The following is a 26747-nucleotide window of genomic DNA, read 5'->3' as shown; positions in this document are numbered from 1 at the left end:
AACACAAACATACACACAGAGGAAGTTCTCACAGTGGACAAGTCAAACCTGTCGTCTAGACTGTAGATTGACACACAGGATATGAGCGGCAACTGAAAAGAAAATTGAGGTTTCTTCACTTCTTAACTGAAATTATCTTTTTTTTTTTTTTTTCATTTTAAACTTTTACACCAAGTCATTTTTTTCAGAGCTTACTATATATTTATACTCTCCGTGTCATCGTCTGGTTTGCTGTCAGTATTTTCCAGGAAGAGTTTATGTGTATAAATAGAGCTTTGCTCGACCATACGGTGACATAAAAATTTCCATCCAGTGGTTTCTGCAGGAAGGAAGTATCTCTTTCTGTCTGCTAGTCTCTGTCCAGCTTTAAAGAGGCCAACTTATATATGCAGATGGTGATGCTGTTAATTATGGTTAAATAGCTTGGCACCACTCTCACTGTAAGTAGCCTGACCTGTAAGACCTGTCAGGCCTGCTTTGTAGTCTTTCAGTCCCATTGTCCAGATTCCTGCGACAGTATGTACACTCTGAAGAATGACACAAAAATGTCGTGCCATAGTTGTGAGTCTGGGATAGTACACCTGAAGGACTCAAGCTCTATTTTCAATGCTATTTAAATCCAAACATTCTTTGATCTAACAGCTGTTTCTAAAACTAATATTTTTCTATACAATTTTTATAAAATTTTGTATAAGTGTGAGGTAATGTATTTTTCCTACACTTTGAAATATAAGGCGATGTTTGGACATAAATATCGCAAAAATTATGAAATATAAGAGGTAAAATTTTGAATATACTAAGAGGAATTATAAATGCAACACTGTAACATTTCATATATTAAAATCTGATCCTAGTCCCTGCTTGCCTGTAGCAGTCGTGGGATTAGGGATAGGGTCTCGTATGAGATTACTCACATAAATTCATATTATTTATTTGTATGTATGAAAAACTGTACATCAGTACAACTCTGTGTGTGTGTGTGTCTGCGCGTGCACACGTGTATATATACATGCATACATACACACATGTGTGTATATATATATACATATATACACACATAATTTTTTTGGGCATCTTGCCTTGGTAAGTGAAGACAGACAGGAAATCGGAAAAGGCACACAGCAAAGGGCTGCAGGTCGGCCTCGAGCCGGGCGGCATGTGGTTGCCTGCTTACCTGCTGAGCTAAACCGGTGCCCTAGTCTCATTATAGTTTACACTCGACCTGAATTATAAGACTCTTCCATGGGTCATGGAAATGAACGGTATGCGTATTCGCTGATATTTTAGGGGTTTTTTTTGCTATAACGTCATATTTGCTCAATCCAGCACAGAAGATGAATGTGATGTAAATAGTTATGAATTTCAAATTAAAAACTGTTCTACATGTTTTATTTTTCCGTTCGTGTAGAATACTGTTTACATTTACATACAAAATTTATACTAGTTGTCTTCTGAAATGTAATTTCTTTATTGAATTATTTAAAGTTATTTTTCTTCAAACATGACACTTTAAGGACTTCTCACTTTTTTCCCCATATTGTAACTAGCCAATACTCAGTCATTTTGATGTATCTGTGCCAAATTACACACCCTGATTCATTTTTATGTTGAGAGAGGCTCTTTAAAGGTGTTTTAAGGTATACATGCTTTGCTTCGGATTTCAAGGCAGGAAAAAAAAGGCCTGAAAGGGGGTGGACGGGCTTTTTTAAAAAAAAAAAAAAAAAAAGAAGAAGAGGAAAGAAGTCGCAGTTTTGGTCATATTTGTTTATTATATATGACCAAAAGCATAAAAATTTCAGCCAAATCAAAGGTCACTGAGAAAAAATCTTCTAAAAATGTGATGATCTGAGATTGAACGATCTAAGTGTATATAAATGGCTATAAATTTGTGTAATATTAGTAAGCTAGTTTGGTTTGGATATCTCTGCTTCTAGACAGATACTTTAGAACCGTGTTTCACTGTGGCAGATGTGTGTTTCAGTTTTACTGTCTGGGTGTAGTGAAATCATTTCGTGTCATGTCTTTGAATCTGCAGATGGACTTGGAACCAGAGGGCAAGGTGTATGTGCACATCACACTCACTGGATCTTTCGTAGATGGTATGTATGCTACGCACAGTCTAGTTGTTCTCCTCGTGCCTACATGTCAACACCCTCCAACAACAACATAACAACAATGTCAGCTATTTAAACAATTCCACTGTGTTACCTTCACCTTTATTCTACTGTGAAACTCCACTTGCCCTTATGAATAATGATTATCTGACTCATTAAATACCAATGTCTGTCACTGCAAAGGCTCTGATAGGTGCGCGCGCATGCACGTGAATGTGAAAAATGTTTGCCTTTTTTAGATGTCGACATCAAGGCGCTAACTTAAGTACAAACTCTTTCACCAATGAGACAAGGCCATTTAAATGAGATGAGTGGGAAGTGATGGTGCAGGACTGTTAAAGCAGAAGTTGATTAAAAACAACACTGGGCTACATTCTCTGTTGTTCCTGTCAGTTTTCTCATGTAGGTCTAAACAAGGTTCTCCTAATGTTCTTCCTCTCATGTTCTTCCCTTATGGAAATAATCCACGTCCAAAACAGCTGAATCAAAAGCTTTCGCATCATTAATGTGATTGACCTCAAGGAGGATGCAGATAGCCACAAAACATCCAGTTCTACATATCAAGATGATATTTTGTGATGGGGTAGGTCAGTGTGGTTGAAATCTTTTTTTTTTTTTTTTTTTTTTACACCGAGACTGTACATCATTGGCAAATGTATGCCACCTCACACAAGTTCCCAATTAATTAATTCTCAGAAACAAGAGCCTACAGTCAAGAAAACACAGGAAAAGCAAACAGAAATGCTTAAAGTTGTGTGAAAACAAAGTGCTCCTTTACTGCTTCCATAGAAATTAGGGTAGCAGCCAAGTGCCGCTCATTAAATTGACTTGATTAACTGATCATCAGCAAGTATGACCAGCTTTATAAAAGCAGATTTTTTTTTGGAAGTTTGCTTCTGTGGAGTATTCAGGTGTGTGCTGAAATAATGCCAAAATCCTCCCAGGAGTGGACAGCTCAGCAAAATTCACCCTGACTGTCCAATGCTCAGAAAAACTGCAAAAAACCCCAAGAAATACATCTCAGACTTTACAGACCTCAGTCCGCATGTTAAGTGTTAAAGTTTATAACAGCAAAGTTAGAAAAAGACTGAACAAGAATGATGTGTTTGGAAGGAATGCCAGGTGAAAGCCTCTTCCCTCTAACAAAGAGTATAGCAGCTCATCTTAGGTTTACAAAGGGGCATTTGAACAAACCAGGAGACTTCAGGAACTATGGTCTTTGGACAGACAAGACCAAAGTGGAGATGTGTGGATATAATGTACAGTAGAGCTGTGCAAGGCCGAACAACTTAGCAACAAAACACAATCTGTCAGCACAAACACCTCACAACAACTGTCTAGCACATTGGAGGAGTGATGATTTTGGCTTGTTTTGCAACTATGGGAACCTGGGCAATCTGCAGTTACTGATTCAACCCTGAACTCTGTAAACTTTTATTTGAAAAAGTGGGTGAATGGTTAGGTTTAGGACGTTATGATTAACCTAACCAGCAAATCTACAACAGAATGGCTGAAAAAAAGAAAAGAATTAAGGAGCTGCAATGGCCCAATTGAATTCCAGACTTCAACCTGATTGAAATGTTGTGCCAGGACCATAAGAGAGCTTTGCATGAACAAATATCCACAAACCACAAACCTCAGTGATCTGAAGCATTGCTCTAAATAAGCCAAAATTCCTCCACAATGACACGGTAGACTGATAAAATCATACATAAGTTTCTGCTGCTACAGGTGGGTTTTGAGTCATGGTGTGTTTGATTTTGACAGATTTGCAAGACTTTCTCATATCTTTAGGTTGGAAAGTCTCATGTGGCTAAATGACAGCATATCACAGCTTCATGCAGATGACATTGCAATCTGTGGCAACGACATAATCATCATGTACTGAATTTTAAATGTTTATATGCGTTTCTTCATTCGAAAAAAAGAAATTAAGAAGTATTGAAGAAATGGGGAAAGCCAATTGATTTAAATTCTTAGGAATAATTTTAGATTCACACCTCGAGTTTGATAAACATGTAAAGAACAATACAACCAATCAAGAACCATCTGTCACACCCTGTCACATGTTTAAAAAGAGATACAATCTACTTAGCTTTGAGACTTTTACTTAAGTTTGAGTTTCTTAAATAAGTCTACAATTATAAAACAAATTCTGGCCACAGAGTCTCTTTCTTGATGTATAGATATATATATATATTCAATGACAAGACCGTAACAGAGTAGCCAAGATTACAATGAATAGCAACAAACACCACATCAAATACATAAATCTAAATTAAGATGTTGTGTATTTTCAAGAAGTGCCTGTCGCCTGTGGAGCGCACTACCACCTGAAATCAAATGATTTACATTAAAGGTAAAGGGTTGATTAAAAGAAAACCAAGCTGTAGATATATATATATATAGATATTTATATCTATGTATATATTTTGTTTTTACAAAATTTATTTTCAGTTAAGACATTTGGTTATTTGTATCACATTTCAGTTCTGGGCACTTTTTTCTATTAAGGTTTTCTGTGCATTCAAGAGATGAAAGGTGTATATTTTAATTTAATATCCACTGTGTAAAAGCCAAATATATGTGTAGAGAGTATATTGGGCTTTGCAGTATATGTAGAGGCTCTTAGTCTGAAATGAACGCCCCCTTTTCATACAAATACCACACTACATCTATGTGTTGTTTGCAGGGGTAGGGTGTGGGCTCAGCAAAAAGGTTTCCGTAATGCATGTGTAATGCTTGTGTGGTTTTGCAGATTTCTTTACTGACTTTCATTACTTGGGTCTAAACACACAGTTACACAGTGTAGATGTTCACAACATAAATTACAATATGACAACTCTAGACTCTTTGTCTCTTTTATTCTGCCTTCCTTTCAAAGTCTTGTTTGATCTTTGATAGATGACTGAATTAATTAATTTAATAATAAAAAAATATATATATATTGTGAATCATGCTAGGGTTATGTGATATGGGAAAGAAGTCATGTTTTAATAGTGTCAGGAGTTTTTATTTTTAGTTATGGAAAATTCTCTGTTAGACTTTTTTTGTGTAGTCAGTGTCTGTCTGTTACGTTGGCTTAAATGGTTACAAATAAGTAATATCAGACTGTTGTTTTGTATTCTAAAAATCATTCAGAAATGCCAAACATTTATTTGTTCCAGCTTATCAGGTTGATAATTCAGGGCTTGGTCCTTTTTGTTTTTGTGTTTTTTGCTTGTTGGTTGTCTGTCTTGCTTTTGTTCTGCTGGTGGGGCAAAACTAATATATCATAGATGCCATCTTGCAGTTCATGGAAACAATAATGGCAATTTTTTACATCATTTGTGAGACAGTTCGTCGGTTGATTGAAAGATAAGAGGATTGACAATAATTCATTCTAAAAATAAAAAAGTTGTTTTTTACAGTCCCTGGGAGTAGTCCTAGAACTGTGAGAGATAACAGTGTCTGCTTTTAGCTGCTAATCGTTCCACCTTTTTCTTGCTTGTCCATACACTGTAGTGGGTGTGTAGAGGACATTTTTATGTGAGAGTGGCTCCCTGCGGTGCCCAGAAATATCCCGATGAAGGCTGTCAAAATGAACCAAAGAAGTAACCCAGACACCCCCTCGCTAAAATCACGCAACCACACAGACTGTAATGCAGCACCATCACATGTAACTGTCAGATACAGTTAAATAGTACGTCATCAAACTGTTGAATTAATGCAAAACAGTGATGTTGAGCTGAAATATCCTCAGAGTTGAGCAGAAACACAGATTTTAATAATTCATATTTCACATTCAAGTATAAATAAAGACTATAAAGAATATAAAGAATATATCCACTTTAAAGAGATCCCATAATGTGATAAATCCATTCTAAGAGCCTAAGAGTTAGTGCGTCGAGTTCACTCACTTCTTCTGTGCTTTTTATGTTACAAACTTATGTTCTTGTCTTGTTGCCAGATGAGGCCGTAGTGAAGAATTTCAAGCAGTTTACAAGGAAGCGGCAGGGAGCCGTGAGGCGAAGGATTCACCAGGTTAACGGGCACAAGTTTATGTCCACTTTCCTCCGTCAGCCCACCTTCTGTTTTCACTGCAAAGAGTTCATCTGGTGAGAAAGTCACGCATGGGTGATTCAGTGCTGGCAGCACATCTCTGTGTAGAATGTAAACTGGATCTAAATGTGTTCTCTTTTATGTTAATAGGGGTGTTTTTGGAAAGCAGGGTTACCAGTGTCAAGGTAAGCAGAACTTATTTTTCTCTTTCTGCCTTTTACCACAGTTGCCTAAACACACCTGTGGGAGTTATGAGTCCGCCATTGACTCGTTGTCTTGTCTTTTTTTTGTTTTTCAGTGTGTACCTGTGTGGTGCACAAACGATGCCACCAGCAGGTCGTCACTGTCTGTCCACGCATGAAGAAAACAGCAAAAGAACAGGTAACAGCAATTTCACGACACACTAATACACTCTAATCAGCATGTTTACTTCTAATTAGTTGTTCTCTTTACAGTTTTTTTGTTTGTTTGTTTAAATACAGAATGTCAAAAAAACAGCACTCTCCCCCTCCTACACTCACATTCACACACGCATCTGATTAACACCTGCAGTGATCAGTAGGCTGTTTCCTGTTTCTATATTCTGTCTAGGCTGGTCACTGAGGCAGAACACTGTACTGCAGTATTATTTTCCACATATGAACACTACAAATTTTTATGCTTCTATAAATACATCCATGACAGTTTTAGCAGTTTGAACGCAACTATGTAGCTTAGTTTTGTTATATTTTGCTGAATATTACAAGTTTCTGTTCCCTAAAATCTGACAGGATAATACAAATTTATACGCTAAGCATGTTTATTTTTAATACACCATTTACAAGTTTTGTAAATATAGTATAATCATCATTATTTAATTCCTTTAGACTTATTGTCTCTTTTATGCTATGTTCCTTTAAAAGTCTTATTTGATCATAAGTGACAGAGAGTAATTTGAGTTTTTTTGTTTGTTTGTTTTTTAAGAAATTAAACATAAGTATGAGGCATATTGTCAAAACAGATGAAATTCTTTTCATGGAAGGTGCTTGTACATTTTCTTCTTTGGAGCTCCACAGGGTAGCTGTCTGGGTCCATTACTTTTTTTCTTTACATGCATGGAAACATTATTAGACAGCATAAATTTTTGTTACTGTAGTTACACAGATGCTAGACAGCGTATTTCTGTGGAGCCAGGTGACAGTGTACTGAACTCATTCACCAATGTGGTTGGCTGGCTTTAACAAATGGATGACTGCAATTTTTAAAAAATTAAAGATAAAAATTTTGCTTAGTCCTAAAATAAAATGTGATCTGCTCATTTGCAAATTAGGAGCTGACAGAATAAAACCAAAAGTTAAGTCTTATGATCATTACTGTGATGCAAGCTTTAAACTTCTTCCATTTCAGGAAGATGTGTCTGACAGTACCAGACTCACCATGATTCTAAAAAACGTCTTCATGCATTCATTTCCTGTGGACTAGTTTGAATTTTGAATGTATTTATTCAAAAGGGACAGTGCATATTAATCAACTTATCACACAAATGTGCAAGAATGAACCTTAAACAGTTTTCTAGCTCTAGTCCCTGACAGGGCAGACAAAAGATAAATAACAAAGAAAATTAAAACACCATCAGACAGCGTACAACAATATAGTCCAGACAACAAATACATGAAATCCACAGTACAATAAGAAAACACAGAACAACAAATAAATATAAACACATACGGCATTAAAGATAACACACATTAGTATAAAATGAATGGTCACAGGTCTGGTTCCTGAGTTTTAAATGTGTTGAAGTATATTCTCTTATTACAGCTGGAATATTATTCCAAATCTCACTACCTTTAAGTGATAACAGCTTTTTACTAAATATTATATGTCTAAAAGGTATTGCACAGTCGCATTGGGTAGAGGCTCTGCTTACTCGGCCACTAATGTTTGATTTTAATACTGATGAACTCACACAAGTAGGGTGGAGCAAGTTCATGCAGGATCTTAATAAACTGAACAAGCAAACTTAGTTGTTTTTTTTGTTTTGTTTTTTGCTCCAATGCTCTTTTTGTTGGACTTCCCAAAAAGATTGCGAGAAGGCTGCAGCTTACTTGAAACTTGACTGTGAAGTTATTAACTTGTAGGATGTTTTTATGTTGCAGATCAAGGTCAGTGAAGTTAACATAGTAACATACCAGTTCCTCATACATTTAAAGGAACATTAGTTTCTGAACATTTTTATTGATGCACATTGGCAGTTTCCATAAATTTAACAAACATAGCAAAGTACAGCCCTGAGTAGACACAAGCAACCCAGTACCTGCAATAAGATCATGTGACTAAACATTTAAACTTTTCTACAAAGATAAAATTTAATTCACTGAACTGAGCATGTGTACACATCCTACTACAGGTTGTGCTATCCTAGAGCATGGCACTTAGGCAAGTAGACAGCTCCACAAACATGAGTACATCTTTGAGTCAATGTCCTGACATTTTCCATGTTTGTAGGAAAACGGAATCAGTAAAAACAAAATATATTGACATAGAAATTGTAACTGCATAACAAAAAGTAACAATTGCAATTATAACTACTCATTTTTTATTACACTTAATTTATTCAAACGTAAATAAATCACAAATATTGAATTACTAAATTAATTTTAGCATTAATAATGCTTCCAATAAAAATAACCACTAATATATGCAATTCAAGTATAAATTAAAAAACTGCTATGTCATAAGATGATCAAATATTTTACAATGTCTAGCCTTAAAAGTCTATAAACAGGTTCAATTTCTTACTATAGCTCTGTATAATAATATATACGAAATTGTGGAAAGATCCAAAAGAGTATTTAGTATTGCTGCTCTACGTTTAAAATAGAGTGTGGGGTTTTGTTTTGTTTTCTTAAAAAAAAAAACAAATATGGCTCACTAGATCCACCTGGTACATGTCTAAAAATTGCCTGTCACTTGCACTAGTTTTAAGTAAATTTCACTAATTTCTAGAAATCCAGCACATTGAGTTTCTAGAAAACAACACCCATCCCAACATTTAGAAGAGCTATTGAGTAGGGAAAGTTTGGGAACAGCCTACCTCAAAAAAATAGGGAAGCAAACAGATGATTTGAAGAAACACATAAAAATGCATCTCTTTTAATCTAGCACTAAACTAGTGCTATAATTCGACTGTAGAGCCGCACGTAATCTGGTAGATAAAGAAGATAGGCATCATTATTCATCAACATATTGGCCCTCTGGTTCTATTACTTCCAAGATTGTTTGTTTCACAGGATTTTATTTATGATTTAATTTTCATTTTGTTATTTGTATGTCTGCGTTTGTGGTTTTATATATGTGTGTAAATATGTATTCTGATGGGTTGCTTGTTTGTTTAAATGTTTTAATATGTAAGTGACTTTATTTCTCATATGTTTTTATACCTGCGAAGCCCTTTGAACTTCTACATGTGATGTTGGCCTGTGCAAATAAAACTGAGTTGAACTGAAAATGCATTGTGGACGATAGTGTTGCAAAGCAGTTTTACAGCTCGTAATTACCGTGTGCCCTCTTTCTGCAGCCTATAAATCAAGGTTTCAGCATCAACATCCCTCACAAGTTCAACATGCATAACTACAAGTCGCCCACCTTCTGTGACCACTGTGGCTCGCTGCTGTGGGGGATTGTCAGACAGGGGCTGCACTGTAAAAGTAAGACTCGCATCAGCATTCATGTCTCAATATCTGCATCTAAAAGTTGTCTTTCATATAGAGTCACCGTTTCTGTGATTCCTCTCTTCAGTCTGCAAAATGAACGTCCACATCCGCTGCAAAGGCAACGTTGCTCCCAACTGTGGGGTCAACAGTGTGGAACTGGCCAACAAGCTCGCTGAGATGGGTCTGCAGGCAGAAGGACTTGCCAAAAGGAAATCAGTGGTACAAACGTCTGAGTTTTCCAGAATAACGGAACAGTTGTAAATCCTAATCACAAACGTGAGTGTAATCAGAAGAGTGTCTTTTTCTCTTTGCATTGACAGGTGAAAAACGCAGAACAGACGAGGACTCCATCTGAGGGGAGGGATTGTACGGAAACTCAGCACCAGTTGCCACGGCTAGGAATTTCAGACTTCACGTTCCTTCAAGTGCTGGGCAAGGGCAGCTTTGGCAAGGTAGGAATGAGATAATAAGATTATAGGAAGTGCTCTGTGCACTTAGTGTAATGATGAGCATTGGCTCATACTGGACAAAAATGGATTAGAGCAGCTTAATTCTAACATTTGACTAATAAAACATTTACATGACCACAAAAATATACAACTGGCATTAAAAAACACTGAATTTTGATCTCCATATATTGAAAAGTGAGCGAACCCTTTCACCAGTGGCTAAAGAGATTCAAAAAAATGCTTGAAGAGTGTGTGTTGTTGAAATGCCTCCCCCACATTAACAACTGAGGCCTCAAAACGGTCACTTAAAGAGGTTAAAAGCTTCAATTATGAGTCCAACATTTGCAAATAGAGATGGTTTAAAGAGCCAACTGCAACATGGTGGTTTGTGGTTAGCATTGTTTCCTCATCAAAACCCACACAGAAGGCCAAAACCCTTCTGGGTCGGTTTTAGCATGCTTGTGCTGGCTTCTTCCTCCAGTTTATCTCGCCATTGCAAATGTCTCGTTACTGTTCCTCTGACGGATGCACAGACTTACTCCGGGCAATGCACGAATGCGGCCCACTGCTCATAATATCAAGGATGGTAAAGTAGATAAAAAGCAGAGAATTAATGTCCCTGCAGGAATTAATAAAGGGAATCTATTAACCCTGACATAAGAAGAACCTCACTGTGTCCCTTAAGCTTGGACAGTCCATGATGCCAGTGGGAAAATGTTTTTGGCTGATTTGTTTTTGAAGATCAATGTAGCAATTAAGTACCTTAATTTTTGGAGTTTTTATGTGAATTTAAGATATCTCACAAGATAATATCAGAATGATTACTGATTACTGCAAAACCTTTTGTAAAGCCTAAACAGAAATACTGTGGAAGGAAGTCCTGTTCGTTTAGGCATCATTACAATGCGACTTTCTAAACAGCGCATCGGTCCAATTGATAACTAATGGAAACTGCTGCCAAAAAAGACACTTTTAGCAAATACTAAATTTAAGTTTACTCGCCAGCACTCTAAATGATTAGCAGGTGTTTCCAGGAAGGACCCTAAATCCTGTCGCTGTCAAGTTTAGCACATTTTATTAGCAGTTAAGCAAATCGTTCACTTTCTCACGTGGCTTTTCCTGTTACTATGTTTGTGTTACTCTCCAGGTGATGCTGGCGAGACTAAATGGCAGAGATCGGGTTTTCGCAGTCAAGGTGTTGAAGAAGGACATCATTTTGCAGGATGATGACGTCGAGTGCACCATGACAGAGAAGAGGGTGCTGTCACTGGCCCGCTGTCACCCGTACCTCACACAGCTGTACTGCTGCTTCCAGACACCGGTCAGTGAAAGCATGGCCGCACACTTCTTTCACATAAACTCATTTGTGACTTTTAGTCCTCTTCACTCATGAGAAGCTTTCACCCCGTCTTAAATGGCTGAAGATTGTGATGATGATGACATTTCTGCTGAAAAATAAAAGGGGATGTTTTGGCTCATGATGTCTGTGTCATGCACAGATCTTCCTTATGAGTGCTTTAGAAATGTCGTGGCCTCATATGACCTTATTTTCATTTTTACTGCTTTGCTTACCAGTAAATGATCCACAGAACTGGTTCAAGTAAGGGTCACGGCACTCAGGCATACCCTACTTTTGGTTTCTGGTCCTAAATGTAAATAGAAAAATATGGGTCTGTTTCCATAGATGCCAGTGCATCATGTGGTCAGAAGGTGGCAGCAGTTCCCCAATCTTATGTCTGTTCGCTCCTGGCACAAGCCAGTGAATGATGCTTGACTGACAGAGCTGTTTTTCTGGCTCAGACGGGATATTTCTATTCTGCTTTGGGTGGTTGAACCACGACTGATTGAGATCGAAGTTTAGTAGCACCAAATAAGGGCTTAGTGAGCTTGCTGCGCAAACCGTTTCAAACCCACACAAAACAATGCAACAGCTATTGTTCCACGAGAACGCCCTGTTTTATTTAAATGCCTGTCACTTGTTTCCTGACAAAATACTTAAAAGCACCTTTTATTATACCAGAAGTGTAAAATGGTTCTATATTTTGGTAATAGAGTCATTCAGTTCACACTAATACAACAAAATCACGTTGCAAGGGACAATTAGCGGCACTTTCTGCATGGCATATAGTTCCATTTCACAATAATTCAAACTAAAATATGTAGAATGTTTTTTAGAGATGATATTCCATTGCTAACTATATGCATATTTTTCATTTTCAAGGCCCACTTTGTAGGTACGCAGATTGCCCTGGAGGAGTCTTCAGATTAAGTTTAAAATATAAAAAAAGGCATTTAAATCGCAACAAATCTCAATGTAATAATTTTTTGTTTCTACAGATAAGCAAAAACAAAAGAGATTAGTAGCTCATTTCATGTGATTATGCTTAAAAGTTGCCGTGTTTACATAGTAGCCTCGTTAGTCCGATACAAGAACCTAACCCTAACCACGACTCCTACCTGCAAGCAGGGATCAGACAGTCGGCATGCTGACCTCCGGCATGAATGCTTCAAGTACTGTATTAATAAAAAGGCTACTTTGTTGTAGTTTTAATGTATTATATATATTTTAAACAAAACCTGAATCTGAAGCAGAGGGTTTAAGAAATGGAACTGTGTTCATGTGTACAGGTCATCTAAAGTGCTAACCAGGAAATTAGTAGTAATAGACAGTCAGACTAATGTTCGTCAGGTTCCAGGATGAATGGAGAAACTCTTTGGATAGCAAAACTTTGGAAATCCCAGTAACCACTATATTGGCAAATTAAAGAGCTGATCCATTAAGTTACGTCCATTCTTGCTTTTATGTTTGAGCAGTTATCTATGGAGGGGTTTAGTATTGCAAAGTAAATTGTCACGCCAGATCTCTGATGGCCTGACAAGTCAGTTTGACTCGTATAAGACAGAAAAACCCAGAGAGATTTCTTTGAACATACATTCAGTTGCACTGCAGGACCACACAAAGAGTGCTCCCTACTTTGCCTGTGCAGCACGTCCTTAGTGGACATTATACCTCTCTAAACCACAGGCCAGTAAAACACAGTCAGCTGTGCCTCAGTACCCAGATCACTTCAAGAGGCAGATCTCTAAATCATGTCCTACTGCAGTCTTTTCCCCAGGTTCCCATTTTGTGGATCATCTATCGACCGTAGCCTGTAATGAGAAAGAAAGAAAGATTTATGAGTTAGATTAGGTTTTTTTTTTTTTTTGCTAACTTTAAGCTGCAGTAGGTTGCACAGGAACACATTATACAGGCATCTGAAGTTAATGAGAAGCAGCCATGTAACATCCTTGAAGCAGCCTCAGCATGTTTGCGGTCGTTGCTCCTTGGACTGCCTAATAACATGGGAGCTTCTGTGTGCCCAGTGCGGGTTTTGTGTGCACACGTGTAAATGTCATCTCCTAATTCTCATTGCAGGACCGTCTCTTTTTTGTGATGGAATTTGTGAACGGCGGCGATCTCATGTTCCACATCCAGAAGTCCAGGAAGTTCGAAGAAGGCAGAGCCCGTTTCTACACAGCCGAGATCACCTCTGCTCTCATGTTCCTGCACAGCAAAGGCATCGTTTACAGGTATAAATACATAAAGCAATCGAACTAGCCTTTATAGCGATACCTCAGAGCTCACTACCATAGTTTACTATATTTAAAAAAAAACTTTAATATCATAAAGAGTGTAATATTACTGCAAAGACACTAATTATGCAGTTTCTTCTCTCTCGGAATCAATTTATTATCAAGAGGAAACTGCATATATGATACATTAATCATGTGAAGTACTACATGGCTGTGAACACTCAATCAGAACATTGCAATCCTCAGACTCATATGTCAGGTTAAAGAAGACTGCCGCTGAGAACCATCCAATGAAAATGTGCTACCAAGCATACTTGCAGGTTTAATGAGAGTTTGCTTAATTCATGCATTAAGCGGAGGGTGTGGAGGTTCTCTCCCAGGAAGCACTTCATTTCCTGCACTCTGATTTATCTTTATGTACCACTTTTGCCTTTTCGCCATCAATTTGTGTTAAAAATGTCTTTATTTATAAAAAGAAAAAACCAAATTTCAAGTTACAAATGATAAAATCATATCAAAGAGGATAATGCTGCTAAATCTCGTTGTGTCAGCACACACACACACAAGCACACACAAACACACACTGTACTATAAATTAAGTTCAACACATCTAGTGTGTCTTTGCATTAGCTGACTCAACAAAGCTTAAAACCGCAGCTGAAAGTAACGGATGATGACAGTAATTATCATCTTTCTCTGTTAAGTCAGGCTTTCTGCTTCAGGCTCTAAATATAAAATATATATTTTCCAGCAGCAGATTTGAATCAAGTAAAACATTTACACATTTTCTGCATCACCTACTTAACAATTATATGCTTCATTCAGCAGTTTTAGTAGGATACAGATTAACGACGTGGACATATGAAGCGTATTCCTCAAGCTGAGAATCTATAATGAACTTAAAACATGCTGTAAATAAAAGAATAAATGAAAACTTGCCACTTTTCACTGTTATGTATTCAGCATAAACTACCACGGTTATTTAGGCAGGAAGAAAGAGAGGCAGGCAACACTGTGAATCCAGTCTGGGGCCTTCCTGCGTGGAGTTAGCATGTTCTCCTCGTGTCTGTGTGGGTTCTTTCCAAGTACTCCAACTTTTTCTCAAAGACATGTGCAGGATTACAGTGATTCTAAAATGACTGTAGGTGTGAATGCGAGTGTGAATGGTTATGTGTTTCTCTATGTTAGCCCTGTGATAGATTAGCGACGTGATCAGAGTGTATCCAGCACCTCTTTCCCCATGACAATCAGGATAGACTCCAATACTCCCTGTAACCTTGAATTTGATAAGGATTAATGACACAGAAGACTCTGACAATAATGTTGCTACCTGCTATCCTGAGCTGTGATAATGTTGTTACATTTCAGATTCCTGAGAATTCTCATCTCTACAGAAACACACTGTGTCCACATATGTCAGGCTCTGTGACAGAACGCCAGCTTTTACCAAGAATTATGAATAGATGAGCCAATAACGATCCCCCTTCCTCAGCTTCTAATAGCTACATATATTCAGAGACCTTTTTTTCGGACTGTCCGCTCAAGGAAAGTTGAGTGGGAAATCTTTTGGTGTCCTGCCAGTACACAATGAAAAAGGAAAAGGAACATCAGTAAATCCTGAGTTATACCTAGTAGTATGCCTGAGTCTCCTTTCAGCATGCACTGCATAGCATGACAGCAAGCTGAAGAGGTTGCATGCACCTTGCGTGCTATAACTAAAAAAGTAAAAAGCATCCAGAATAGTAACTCGCACATCAGGCAAGTGTGGGAAGAATAAAATTGTAGCCTCGGTCCTTGTGTTGTGTAATATGCGTGTCTTTTACATTGTGTGTGGGGGGTTTTTGGCTTCAGGTAAAGGCTTTGAGGCTTTGAAGCTTCTCAGTTGATGCCACAGCGTGTCCTTGCGTTTCCTGTATTTGTCCTTAAAAAGACGTGTACAGTTCTCAAGGTTTCAGTTTGAGGTTTTAGACATGAAAACTCAGCTTTGCAGTCTGAATCCACACTGGCTGCTTTTAAGAGAGCACGTTTCATGAGGAGAGCCAATTAAATCCACAAGGATTAAAAAGGCTGTATGGAGAAAAGCTGCTCAGTGTCATGCAATGTCGTGCAATAAACACATGCTTTGTGAAGCCTGTTTTGAACTCCGCCAGGGAGGTGTTGTGTGTCTCTTTGTTTTGTCCTGACCCACATATGCAAAGAACAAGTAAATTCAAGACTGAACAAAATAGATAAAAAATACTCGATTTTTTTTAGGCATATGCAAGTTGTGATATATATCGCATCCTTAGGTTGATGCATAACATTTTAGGAGCCTTTGATAGTTTGATTAGACTCTTACCACAATGAAAAAAACAAAGTTTGTGCGTCAGAACTTTTTGTGAACTTCCTCCTCTTTTCTTTGGAATCTCTTTTATTAGTGCAACTCTATCTCCTACTCAGTGACTCATTTTGCACCTCAGCATTTTTTTTCTGCAGACATCGCATTGTTTGATTGACCTGTTTCCATCAAAAACAGTTCAGTCATTTTCGCCTGTGCACTGCAGCACTTCCATTTTCTCTGCTTTAGCAGGTGGAAAATGCAGGTAAACATTACATTAAATTAAATCAAAAAGAGTACTGGCAGTAGTGACAACATTTTCTCTCCTAATATCGGCCAGAGTTCATGTGTGAAACTGGCTCAAGTCAGGCTTGTCTCTCCCATGTGGTGAAGTCGTTGGATGAAGGAGCTCATACAGGATGATTAGGTGCAGTGAGTGATGTGTGGTTCTGTGTAGCTCAGCGATAAGAGGCGGTTAAATTTCCCACTGGACACATTCATACTGAAAAAAACAAAAACAATAATGGTCCAGGAAATGGTTTGGCAGCGTGCGAATGATTATCAAGAAGCAGAACTGGCCTTATAACTGGAAGAGCTCAGACACCCACTTAAAAATACTTTCTCCTGCATCCAGTTTCCCAGTTTTGTTTTCCTAGCTGTGATAATCCCTAACACAGCTTAACACAGTCTGTGTGTACTTTGTGATGTGTGAGTGTCAGAGCTGCTCTCTTTGCCATGTTTTAGACTGTGTGTGATCAGCGTTACACAATCGGCTTAAAATAGAGAACGGCAGACTAGATTAATCGAACCAAACTGGTTCCTGACCCTCAGTCTTTTACAGTCAGGCTTTCTGTATTTTGGTTTTTCTCATCCTGTTATGTATACATTAACAGTATCACTGTCCAGCTAGCCTCAGGCCATCTATGTAACACTGTCTGAAGTTGAGTCACCTGATCACAGATTAGAGCTTAACTCCAGAGCCCACACTCGACAGCTGTAATCACTCTGTCAGCTGTCATGAACACAGAACAGGAGATTTTTCCAGTGTTTGGTTTGGAGACATCCCCATGCACAGTCAGCAGAGGGGAAAATATTCCTCCAGATAATACATCTCAATTTTCTATTCCACTGATGTGGAAGGCATACTGTGAAGACGGTGCATATTAGCAGTGAGTGGCAGAAAAAACAAAATGCATCTTTCTATCTAGTGGTCACATCTTACGTATTTTGCTTTAAGCTGAGCCTGCTTCACAAAGGCAGAGCAATAAAATGGAATAACTGGGAGAAGAAGTTTTGCTTTTCTTGGGAGCAGAATAAACACAGACACTTTTTCCCTTGGTGTCAAATATGCAAGGGTTTGCTTTCATCCATGTGAAGTGCATTTCATCATCAGGGGGTGCACAAATGGCAAGCTACGAGGGCACCAGCTACCAGTTGAGTCTAGCTACTTGGCCTGCCCATGTGTGTTTAACCCCAGCTCCAACGATTTTTCTTTTTTTACTGGTTGCCAGTTAAGGGTCAGGGAGTTGTCCGTCAGTGTCTCCCTCTGCTTTAAAAGTGTCACTGTCTTCAGAGAACTATTTCCTTTTGTCTCACCACAAATTTCTAGCTTCCTCACATATAATTAGAAACAAGACCAGCAGGATGCGACTGGAGTCTGAGCACTGAATTGGATTTTTGGTGGCTTATTTCAGGCTTCTGATTTATAGGTGCTGAATAACAGTCCCTGAGCAAATACCTCATCTATTTGTTCCTTTTTGCATTTGCCTTTCTTTTCAGGGATCTAAAGTTGGACAATGTTCTTCTTGACAAAGACGGTCACTGCAAGTTGGCAGATTTTGGCATGTGCAAGGAGGGCATATTTGAAGGTGTTGCCACGGGAACGTTCTGCGGGACCCCGGATTATATTGCCCCTGAGGTCAGTTTCTCCCCCCTACATTAACCAGCAGAAAACATAGTCGGCACTCAAAATAACAGATACTTCAGCTCCAGATTTATAATAGAACATTTCATATATTGAAGCAATGTTTACACATTTCCATTTTTAAGATGACACTAAAGAATAAACTTGACCATCTTTAGCTTCCAGCAGCTCAGGTTCTCTGAGTTCATATGTTTAATTTCCATCACACCACCTCACTAAGAGCAAACATTGTGGTCACTGCCCGGCACTTCAAGCTCCCTCCCTCCTGACTGGAAGGCAGCACACCTGTGAGGTCAGCTTATTGACTTGACAAGCCCAGATTTCCACTTCTTCAGACTGCGCCTTCAGAGGCGTGTTTGGCTTTCATAATGAGGAATTAAGATGGCCTGCATCCTTGTGTTTGAGAGCTTTTTCTCTAACCAAGAATGTGCATCTGCGTTTATGAAAGACCCCTTTGCTGCCCTCAACACTTACTCCTCAGTGTGTAGCTCCACTAATCCAGCACATACCCCTAACTAAACTTCATAAAGTGGTTTGAAATTTGCTGTTGAGACTCTCTAAAGTCTCATACTCATTTTTCTACTCTGACATGTTTTCACAGATCCTGCAAGAGATGCTGTATGGGCCTTCTGTGGATTGGTGGGCCCTCGGGGTGCTGCTGTATGAGATGCTCTCTGGACATGCTCCTTTTGAGGCGGAAAATGAAGATGACCTCTTTGAATCCATCCTCAATGAAGAGATTGTTTATGCCTCTTGGCTCAGCACAGAGGCAGTGAATATACTGAAAGCTGTGAGTCTGCCAGGAGTAATATCTTTTATTCACATTTTTGCGGTCACCAGCAATAAAAATTTAATGATAAATGGAGCTGGGTGAAGGCCAGGTCTCACTCTTCTCAGACCAGCACCGTCAGACTGTGTTTGCTTTATACAATTGCAGGAAATGTCAGAACGTCTTTTTTAAACTCATGTAATGAATTTGTCAGTGGATTTGTGACGTCACTGTGGAGAAAAACGGATGAGCATTTCCATGCCTGGATATTGTATCAGTAGCCAGATTCTTGTCTGTCTGCCTGACTGACACCGTCTGACTGCAGAGTGAGTGGCAACCCCACACAGTCTTCCAGCCAGCTGTTTGGCTGGGGTCTTTACATAACTATATTAAGGCATGGTTCACTGCCCAGCCACAGCACACAAGCTATAAATACAACTGCACCTCCTCTCCATTCCTTCTCTCTCACACTGTTCTCCTCGTGTCCTTGTTGTTATTCCCGCATGGCTGAGGAAGCACCAAATCAGTCTCCCCATGCCGATTTGTCATTGCCCCCCACTATCACACGTTAGTGACTGGTGTGAGTGGATTTTAAACGCTGCTGCTCTATTTTTACTGGAGGCAGATCCATTGCCAAGATCACCTTGTTCTTAAAAGGAAGTTCATGGAGCTCAGTTGTCAGGTTGTTCAAGGTCGTGTGAGAATGGCTGTAGAAATGTCAATGAGTTTGTGAGTCATGGTGAAAATACCTGAAGGCTGGTAGATGCCAATAGTCAAGTTAAACTATCACATAGAGCTGAAACAAAGCGCTTTTGATCGCTTGTGTGACAGCCCAGCATCAACAATCTAAAAAGAAATAAATCTAAAGTTGTTCAATTTATATTGTTGTATAACAGCAAACCTTTCATTTCAGGAGCTGGAAGTGTTGAATTGATTTTTCTGCCAGCCGACCGATTGATTGACTAAAAGTTTCAGCTCTAATATTCCCCGCCTTCCCGTAAACGTCTTTTTTGCGAGTGTAGAGGAGAACGGCTTCTTCATGCAGAAATGCCCACATGGCAGGTCTGGCTCTGAGAATGGCACAACTGACGTGCAGCCATGGAAAGATGGCATCAGCTTTAGTGGAAAAGTTTTTCTTTGGTTTTGTGGTCAGTTTGCTCCTGAACTGAGTCACCTCTGCTACTCTGTCATGCTTACAGTTAATTCCAATTCAAGCACCATACTGGTGTCTACTGGTGTGCCTTTTTTCTTTTTTCAAACATGTTTTAATTCAGTAACTGGAAATAATGTCATCACAGCTGCAAATCCCTGAGTTTAACTGCTGTAACCTTAAACTTTTTTTTCATTAGCAGTGATGAGTATAAAAGGAACAAATGCAACATTTCAACAAAGCATGTTTTTGTCTTAAAGTACAGTCACAACCATGGGCTGATGCAGTTCAGTACATAGATATACAAAGGAAAAGCAACGGGTGAAAAGGCTTACATGAACAATAACTGTGCATCTCCCAATCAATCATGTTGGAGGCGTTATTGGCAGAGACACTGACTACAGCAGAGCGACACACATGCTGTTTATTATATAAAATTACACATGGCAAGGCATCAGAGTTTCATTAGTCTCTATGAATCCTCGTTATTGTTCTTTGTAGCTTGATGCTTTTGGGACACCTCGCGTCTTTTTGGGCATTGCCTCATCTGGCTCCGCAGCTGCTTCCTCATTCTCTTGGAGCTCAGTATTGTTGAGATATGCGGTTTTGTTTAGGCAAAGTCTCTGTAAAGTAAAGTGTCCGATTCCCATAGGGAAATAGTTCCTCTGCATTTAACCCATTCACCCAGTGAAGCAGTGGGCAGCCACCAATGCAGCGCCCGGGGAGCAGTGTGTAGGGACGGTACCTTGCTCAGGGGTACCTCAGGGTAGCCGTTCAGTGTAGTCGAACCCCCGACCTTCTGATCATGGGGCCGCCACTCTACCTACTGAGCTATCCCTGCCCCCACTCTGGTAGTTAATATCGTTTGGAGCTGACACAATGAGACTTATTAATCTCTGTATTAATCAGTGTCTTCAGGTTAATCTGAACACTGTCACAATGGAGACGGGGACTCATTAGTTTGCTATGCTGGGTCTGAAGGTCACCATTATCCCTGAGGTGCACACAGAGTCACCGTGCGACACGGTTTTCCAAAACAAAGTGGTGTTTTTTTCTGTTTCCCCCCCAGAGGCAAGTTAAAACTATTTTAACTTTTATTTGTTTTTGTTTGGGCTTCTTCCTAAGACCTGCACTACCTACCTGACCTTGGTCAGAGAGAAACGGTTAAAGTTCAATGGCTGATTCACTATTGTTTTAATGAATACAACCCCAGGAAGTTGAGACACCTCAGCTGCACTTTACTGAAACTAGTTGAACTCTGGCCAACTAAGGCTTTGTGGGAGGAGCTTAACACAATTCAGGGTGTGTGTTTTTTGTCAGTTGAGAGGGAGGGACTCACTGGATGAACTTGAGCCCTGTTTGGCATCCCTCCAGAGAAATCTAGTCTGATCTGGTGCTACAAATTTCCCTATTTTGCACCAACCACACAGTCATGGTAAACAGAAAGCAAACTCGCTTTATATTCTGAAGTTAACATAACAAAAATAATTTGGCATTTAGCAGCTCTTGCTAAGGTAAATGCATTCTCACATGATTTCCAAAACATGACATATTATACTGTGGTATTTATTTAACAGAACCTGAGCAAAAATCCCAAAACAGTGTGTGAAAAACTAGGTAGCCCCTTATTGCTTCCATAGGAAATAAGAGGATAAGTAGCAGGCAGTTGCTGCTAAATCAACATTTGGTTCATTCTTTTTTTGTCAGGAAGTATAAGCATAAGCTTTGGCGCTGAAGCATTCAGGTATGTGTCATCATATTGCCAAGGATGAAAGACATCAGCAATGGTCTTAAAAAGGTGTTGAAGTTGCTGTCCATCAATCTAGGGGAGGGTTACAAGGCCATTTATAAACAATCTGAAGTTCATTATTCTACAGAGAGAACGATTATTCACAAGAGGGAAACATTCAAGACCGCTGCCAATCTTCCCAGAAGTGAAAGTCGCAGCAAATTAAACCCAAGGTCAGACTATCCAACGCTCAGAGAAACTGGAAAAAAAACCTCAAAAGCTACATCCCAACTCTACAGGCCTCAGTTGGTGTGTTAAATGTTAAAGTTCATCACAGTTCAATTAGAAGAAGACTGAACAAGTATGGCTTGTTTTGAAGGGTTTCCAGGAGAAAGCCTGTTCTCTCCAAAAAGAACATGGCAGCGCAGCCTAGACTTGCAAAGTTGCATCTGAACAAACAGACTTCTGGAAAAATGTCCTTTAGACAGACGAAAGTGGAAATGTCTGGCCATAATGCACAGTGACATATTTGGAGAAGACCAAATTCATAACAACTGTCAAACATGGTGGTGGAGGGGTGTTGATTTGGGCTTTTTTTTTGCAGCCACAGCACCTTGCAGGCCTTGAGTTCACGATGGACTCTTTATACCAAAGTATTCTAGAGTCAGATGTGAGGCCATCTGTCCGACAGCTAAATCTTGGATGAAATTGGGTCTTTAATTCATCAATTGTTTTTAATTCATCCGCATTTTATCTTCGCAGCTCTTGACCAAAAACCCAGCACGGCGTCTGGGCTGTGTGCCCACAGAGGGTGGAGAGGAGGCTGTGACCAGCCACACTTTCTTCACAGGTATCGACTGGGAGAAGCTAAATCGTAGAGAAATTGAGCCACCTTTCAAGCCCAGGATTGTAAGTCACATGATTTTATTGATGCTAAATGATAATAGGTGTACTCACCAGACATTACGCAGTATATGATTTTGTCTCACATTCTGTGTGTGTGACTGTACTCTATTGTTGTCCTCCAGAAAACCCCGGAGGACGTCAACAACTTTGACCCAGATTTTACTCAGGAAGAGCCCACGCTCACGCCCATCGATGACCCTATGATCCCTTCCATCAACCAGGAGGAATTCAGAAACTTTTCCTTTACTTCACCTGAACTGCTAGAGAATTAAGACTCAGAGACTGATCCACCAGCAGTCGTGCGGTCACCCTTACTCTTCTCAGTGTCTGTGCATTTGCCTAAAACATTTTCCACTGGTATGTAAAACACGGTGCGGACACATTTCCCAGAGATATAACTGTGCGAAAGTTCCAAGCGGCCAGCCAAAACATGCTTGACAAGGACCCGAGCTGCACCTGAACTGTAAGAACTTGTACCTCAGACCCAAGTGTGGAGTGTGGCCAGCTTTTGAAATAACATTTAGTTTTGGCTTCATTTACACATTCATGCAAGTGTGTATGTACGTGTGGACAGGATGTATTTTATTATGTTGTATTGTGATGAAATTGCTTCTATTTACTAAATTTTTGCTCTTTCACTGCTCAGAGATGGGGAAAAAAAATTGGGATCTAAATCTGCTGGAGATTCCCAGAAAAGTCAAAGTTACACAAATCCTGGAATGATTTCATGCACAGATGGAATAGTTTCTGAGTGATGCGTCTCCACTCTGGAAAAAACACAAATTCACACAGAAACTCAAAATAGTGAACCGCTGAGTCCATCCACTGTTAAATAAAGGGTTAAAATCACCTGAAGCCTGAAATATTGGTTTCAAAATGAGATAAAGGTTGAAATTGGGTTAAAGGATAGAATTTCACTGCACTGAATTCCTGATAATAGAGTATTTGTGTTTTTTATTTGTGGCCCACACCCAGTAAGAAAAACTTGGCATCCGTCGCAGTGATTCTCCATGTAAATTGCTCCGCCAGGCATGTAGACGATGATGCAAGATTTCATCTGAGGTGAAAGCAGCTCGATGATTCATGGTAACTGTGAAATATTGAAAAGTCTGTAGATTTCACAACGCTGTTAGTGTATTGTCCAACTGTTGACAGAGTGTTTGAAAGCTTCCAGCACTTTCTGCAGACCTGCTTGGATAAGTGAATTCACGTTTTGTTTTTTGTTGTTTGTTTATTCTTATCCATAAAAAATATAAGAAAAACACGTAAGTCTTGAAACCCTGCAGTTCTGTGCAGTGCATCTAGTGGAAGGCCAGCAAACCAGCAGAGAATAAACAGGAAACCACACAGCGTCACTACTGTCGCCTTTGCTAGAAAAAGGAAGACACGAGAGAGAAAAAGTGATGCTTTTTTTTCCAGGGGGGTGACATTGAATTCATATATAAATGCAGTATTGTATACTGCATGATGTTGGAAATAAAAGCAAAAACTTTGAAAACAAAATGACAAAAAAGAAAAGAAAACCCTGTGTTCAGATGAATCTCTTTCCTCCGGAACTTGCACAGACACGAACAAGCCCAGCCCTCCAGGACGGAGTCTTCCTGTTAGTTTGAATGAGGAAGTTTGGGTCTCAACATCTTTATCTCTTCAGCTGGGTGTCCTGTGGAAGATTCTGTCTCTAAATACTGCACATTAGCACCTTAATACTCGGAAATGCCTCAAAACGAAGCCTCCTCTGCTTTCTGAGCACAGAACAAACCTTTTGAGCTAAGGAACCTGCTTGAACCTGCTATGTTGGTGTGGTTTTCAGTCCGGTTCTCCCCTCTAAGTGAAGCAACACCATGAAATGAAAACAAATTTTTATGAGTGATTACCTCTACCCTTTGACGAAGCATATCGGAGTAGTTGTCCATGATGAAAATAGCTCCATCCGTGTGGCATGATGAGGGACTGGAAGATTACATGAGTATGGCCTCCATAGCAACCCATCTCAGCCCAAAGAAATAGCTATGGTGACGATTCTCCACCACCATCATTAAAAAATCAAATGCAGAAAGATCTTTTGTTAAAATGATGGTGTTTTAGCTACAAAACTGCAATGAAAACTTTCCTGGTCCAGCACAACTTGCTGCCTGTCTATACATTTGAGCCAGTGGTGTGTCACATATCTCTTCCTGTTGCGGTTCAAACCCCTGTTAAGCCTCTGATCACTCATTATTTAGAAGAGCCTTGATGTGGACTTTACAGCAGCCCACTAATCTACATTAAGCTTTCCCTAACAACGACGGTCGACATGTGCTATATAAAGCATAGGACACTGGATTAAGCAACTTTGCTTATTGTTTATCCTTTGTTGTGCCTCAGTTTGGCAGCTTTCCCCAGGTTGTGTCTCAGTGAAGGAGAGATTTACGAGCTTTCCTTCAGCGTTCATTACTGAGACTTCCTGATAGCTGCCAGCAGTGTCTCTGCAATGACTGATTGAATAAGTGTTTGACCCAGCTGTCCTATGCGTTTGATTGGTAACCCCCCAAAGCAGCGACCGATAATGGAAAAAAAGTCTCTCTGCACAGACGTCACATAAGTAATTCCCTATAGAAATCTATAAATCAACAGCTTCATTTTTGTCAGTAAATGAATAGATAATGGCCTCATGTTCACTCTGACCTATAGTTAATATAAGATCATGACTCATAAACTCTTAGAATTTACTTAAAGTGATTCAGACAAAGAAAACTGCTTCCTATCAGATGGTGTCTTTTATAACACTGACAATGCAATCTTCCTTTTGCATTTCAACACTTCTCTTTCAGAGCTGTGTTAATGCTGTTATCACACAGCAGGGTTTCCTTAATGCATTCTTATATAAATGTCTTCATTTTGTTGCTCGCACTAAACGCATTACGAAAGGCTAATCTTGCATTGTTTGTTGGCACATTTTATGCTCAAGTGTACAACAAAAAAGGTGTGGCTAACACCACCTCTCAACTTCCCGATATCATAATGTTAATTACAGTATGGAGATAAGTAAACAGGATCTCCAACAGCTAAGTGAATTTTAAAGTGAAAGGTCATTGCTGACTTTCATGTTGAATAGTAGCATAATGAGGCAAAATAAACCTATAAGCTCAGTTAGTGTTGCCAAAGTACATATTGCATACCTATGTTATAAAACAAAATCCATCAGATTTACATTTAAAGGACGCAATGGGCATATAACAAAACCCCACACACAATTAATCCTATGTAGACATGCATGGTTTACTTTAAACTAATTTCCTCAGGTCTCTCTAGTTTCTAGGTCTAGTAATAAATGATTTTATCAGGATTTAACTTCAATTTCTACACTTTTCTCTCTTTTTTTGCCTTGTGTAATGAATAAAAATGTAACCCTCCCAGGTTTGTTCGATTAAATCAATATGAACCGTCAAGATAAAGTTCAATTCAGGGGCGTTGTGCCACACACCCTTTATCTAACGGGAAGTCACAGCAAAGGCTTTGTCTAACTATCGTGACCAGATGCAACAATAAATATGTGTTCACCTAGTAGCATTGTAAGGCAACACAAAGAATAAACTAACCTGCGACTAACTTTTTCTGTGATTTAGAGATTGAGAACAGAATTGTTAGTCTACAAGTTCATAAGTTTAGTTTAGTTAGTTTTTGGTGTAATTTAAGTTACTTTCAGAGGTGATTTTCTGGTTTTAGTTGAGTTTTATTTTTAAAAATATCTACTATTTCCATCCATCCATCCGCTTATCCTTTCCAGGGTCGCGCTGGAGCCTATCCCAGCTGTCATAGGGCGAGAGGCGGGGTACACCCTGGACAGGTCGCCAGTCTGTCGCAGGGCTAACAAATAGAGACACAGACAACCACATCACTCACAGATTCACACCTATGGGCAATTTAGATTAACCAATTAACCTATCCCCATTAACTGCATGTTTTTGGACTGTGGGAGGAAGCCGGAGTACCCGGAGAGAACCCACGCAAACACGGGGAGAACATGCAAACTCCACACAGAAAGACCCCGGCCTGATGGTGGAATTGAACAGTGCTAACCACCGTGCCACTGTGCTGCCC

General features: G+C 39.3%; 1 protein-coding gene across 1 annotated transcript in view; it reads left to right on the top strand.

Moving 5' to 3' along the window:
- prkcha (protein kinase C, eta, a) overlaps positions 1-26262 on the top strand; it is a 31336-nt gene extending 5074 nt beyond the window's left edge. The window contains exons 2-14 of the mRNA XM_084914740.1: positions 2036-2099; positions 6064-6211; positions 6306-6340; positions 6454-6536; positions 9715-9844; positions 9936-10069; positions 10171-10302; positions 11447-11620; positions 13715-13869; positions 17969-18107; positions 18715-18903; positions 22524-22670; positions 22790-26262. Of these exons, the coding sequence (XP_084770866.1) occupies positions 2036-2099; positions 6064-6211; positions 6306-6340; positions 6454-6536; positions 9715-9844; positions 9936-10069; positions 10171-10302; positions 11447-11620; positions 13715-13869; positions 17969-18107; positions 18715-18903; positions 22524-22670; positions 22790-22939 (1680 nt within the window). The 3' untranslated portion in view covers positions 22940-26262. The remainder of the gene's footprint in view (positions 1-2035; positions 2100-6063; positions 6212-6305; positions 6341-6453; positions 6537-9714; positions 9845-9935; positions 10070-10170; positions 10303-11446; positions 11621-13714; positions 13870-17968; positions 18108-18714; positions 18904-22523; positions 22671-22789) is intronic.
- The last annotated feature ends 485 nt before the right edge of the window (positions 26263-26747 follow it).

This window comes from Perissodus microlepis, chromosome 19 (genome assembly GCF_051167445.1).
Source record: "Perissodus microlepis isolate ML-2025 ecotype Zambia chromosome 19, ASM5116744v1, whole genome shotgun sequence".
NCBI classification, from domain to species: Eukaryota; Metazoa; Chordata; class Actinopteri; order Cichliformes; family Cichlidae; genus Perissodus; species Perissodus microlepis.
This window is presented reverse-complemented; position numbering and strand designations above follow the sequence as displayed.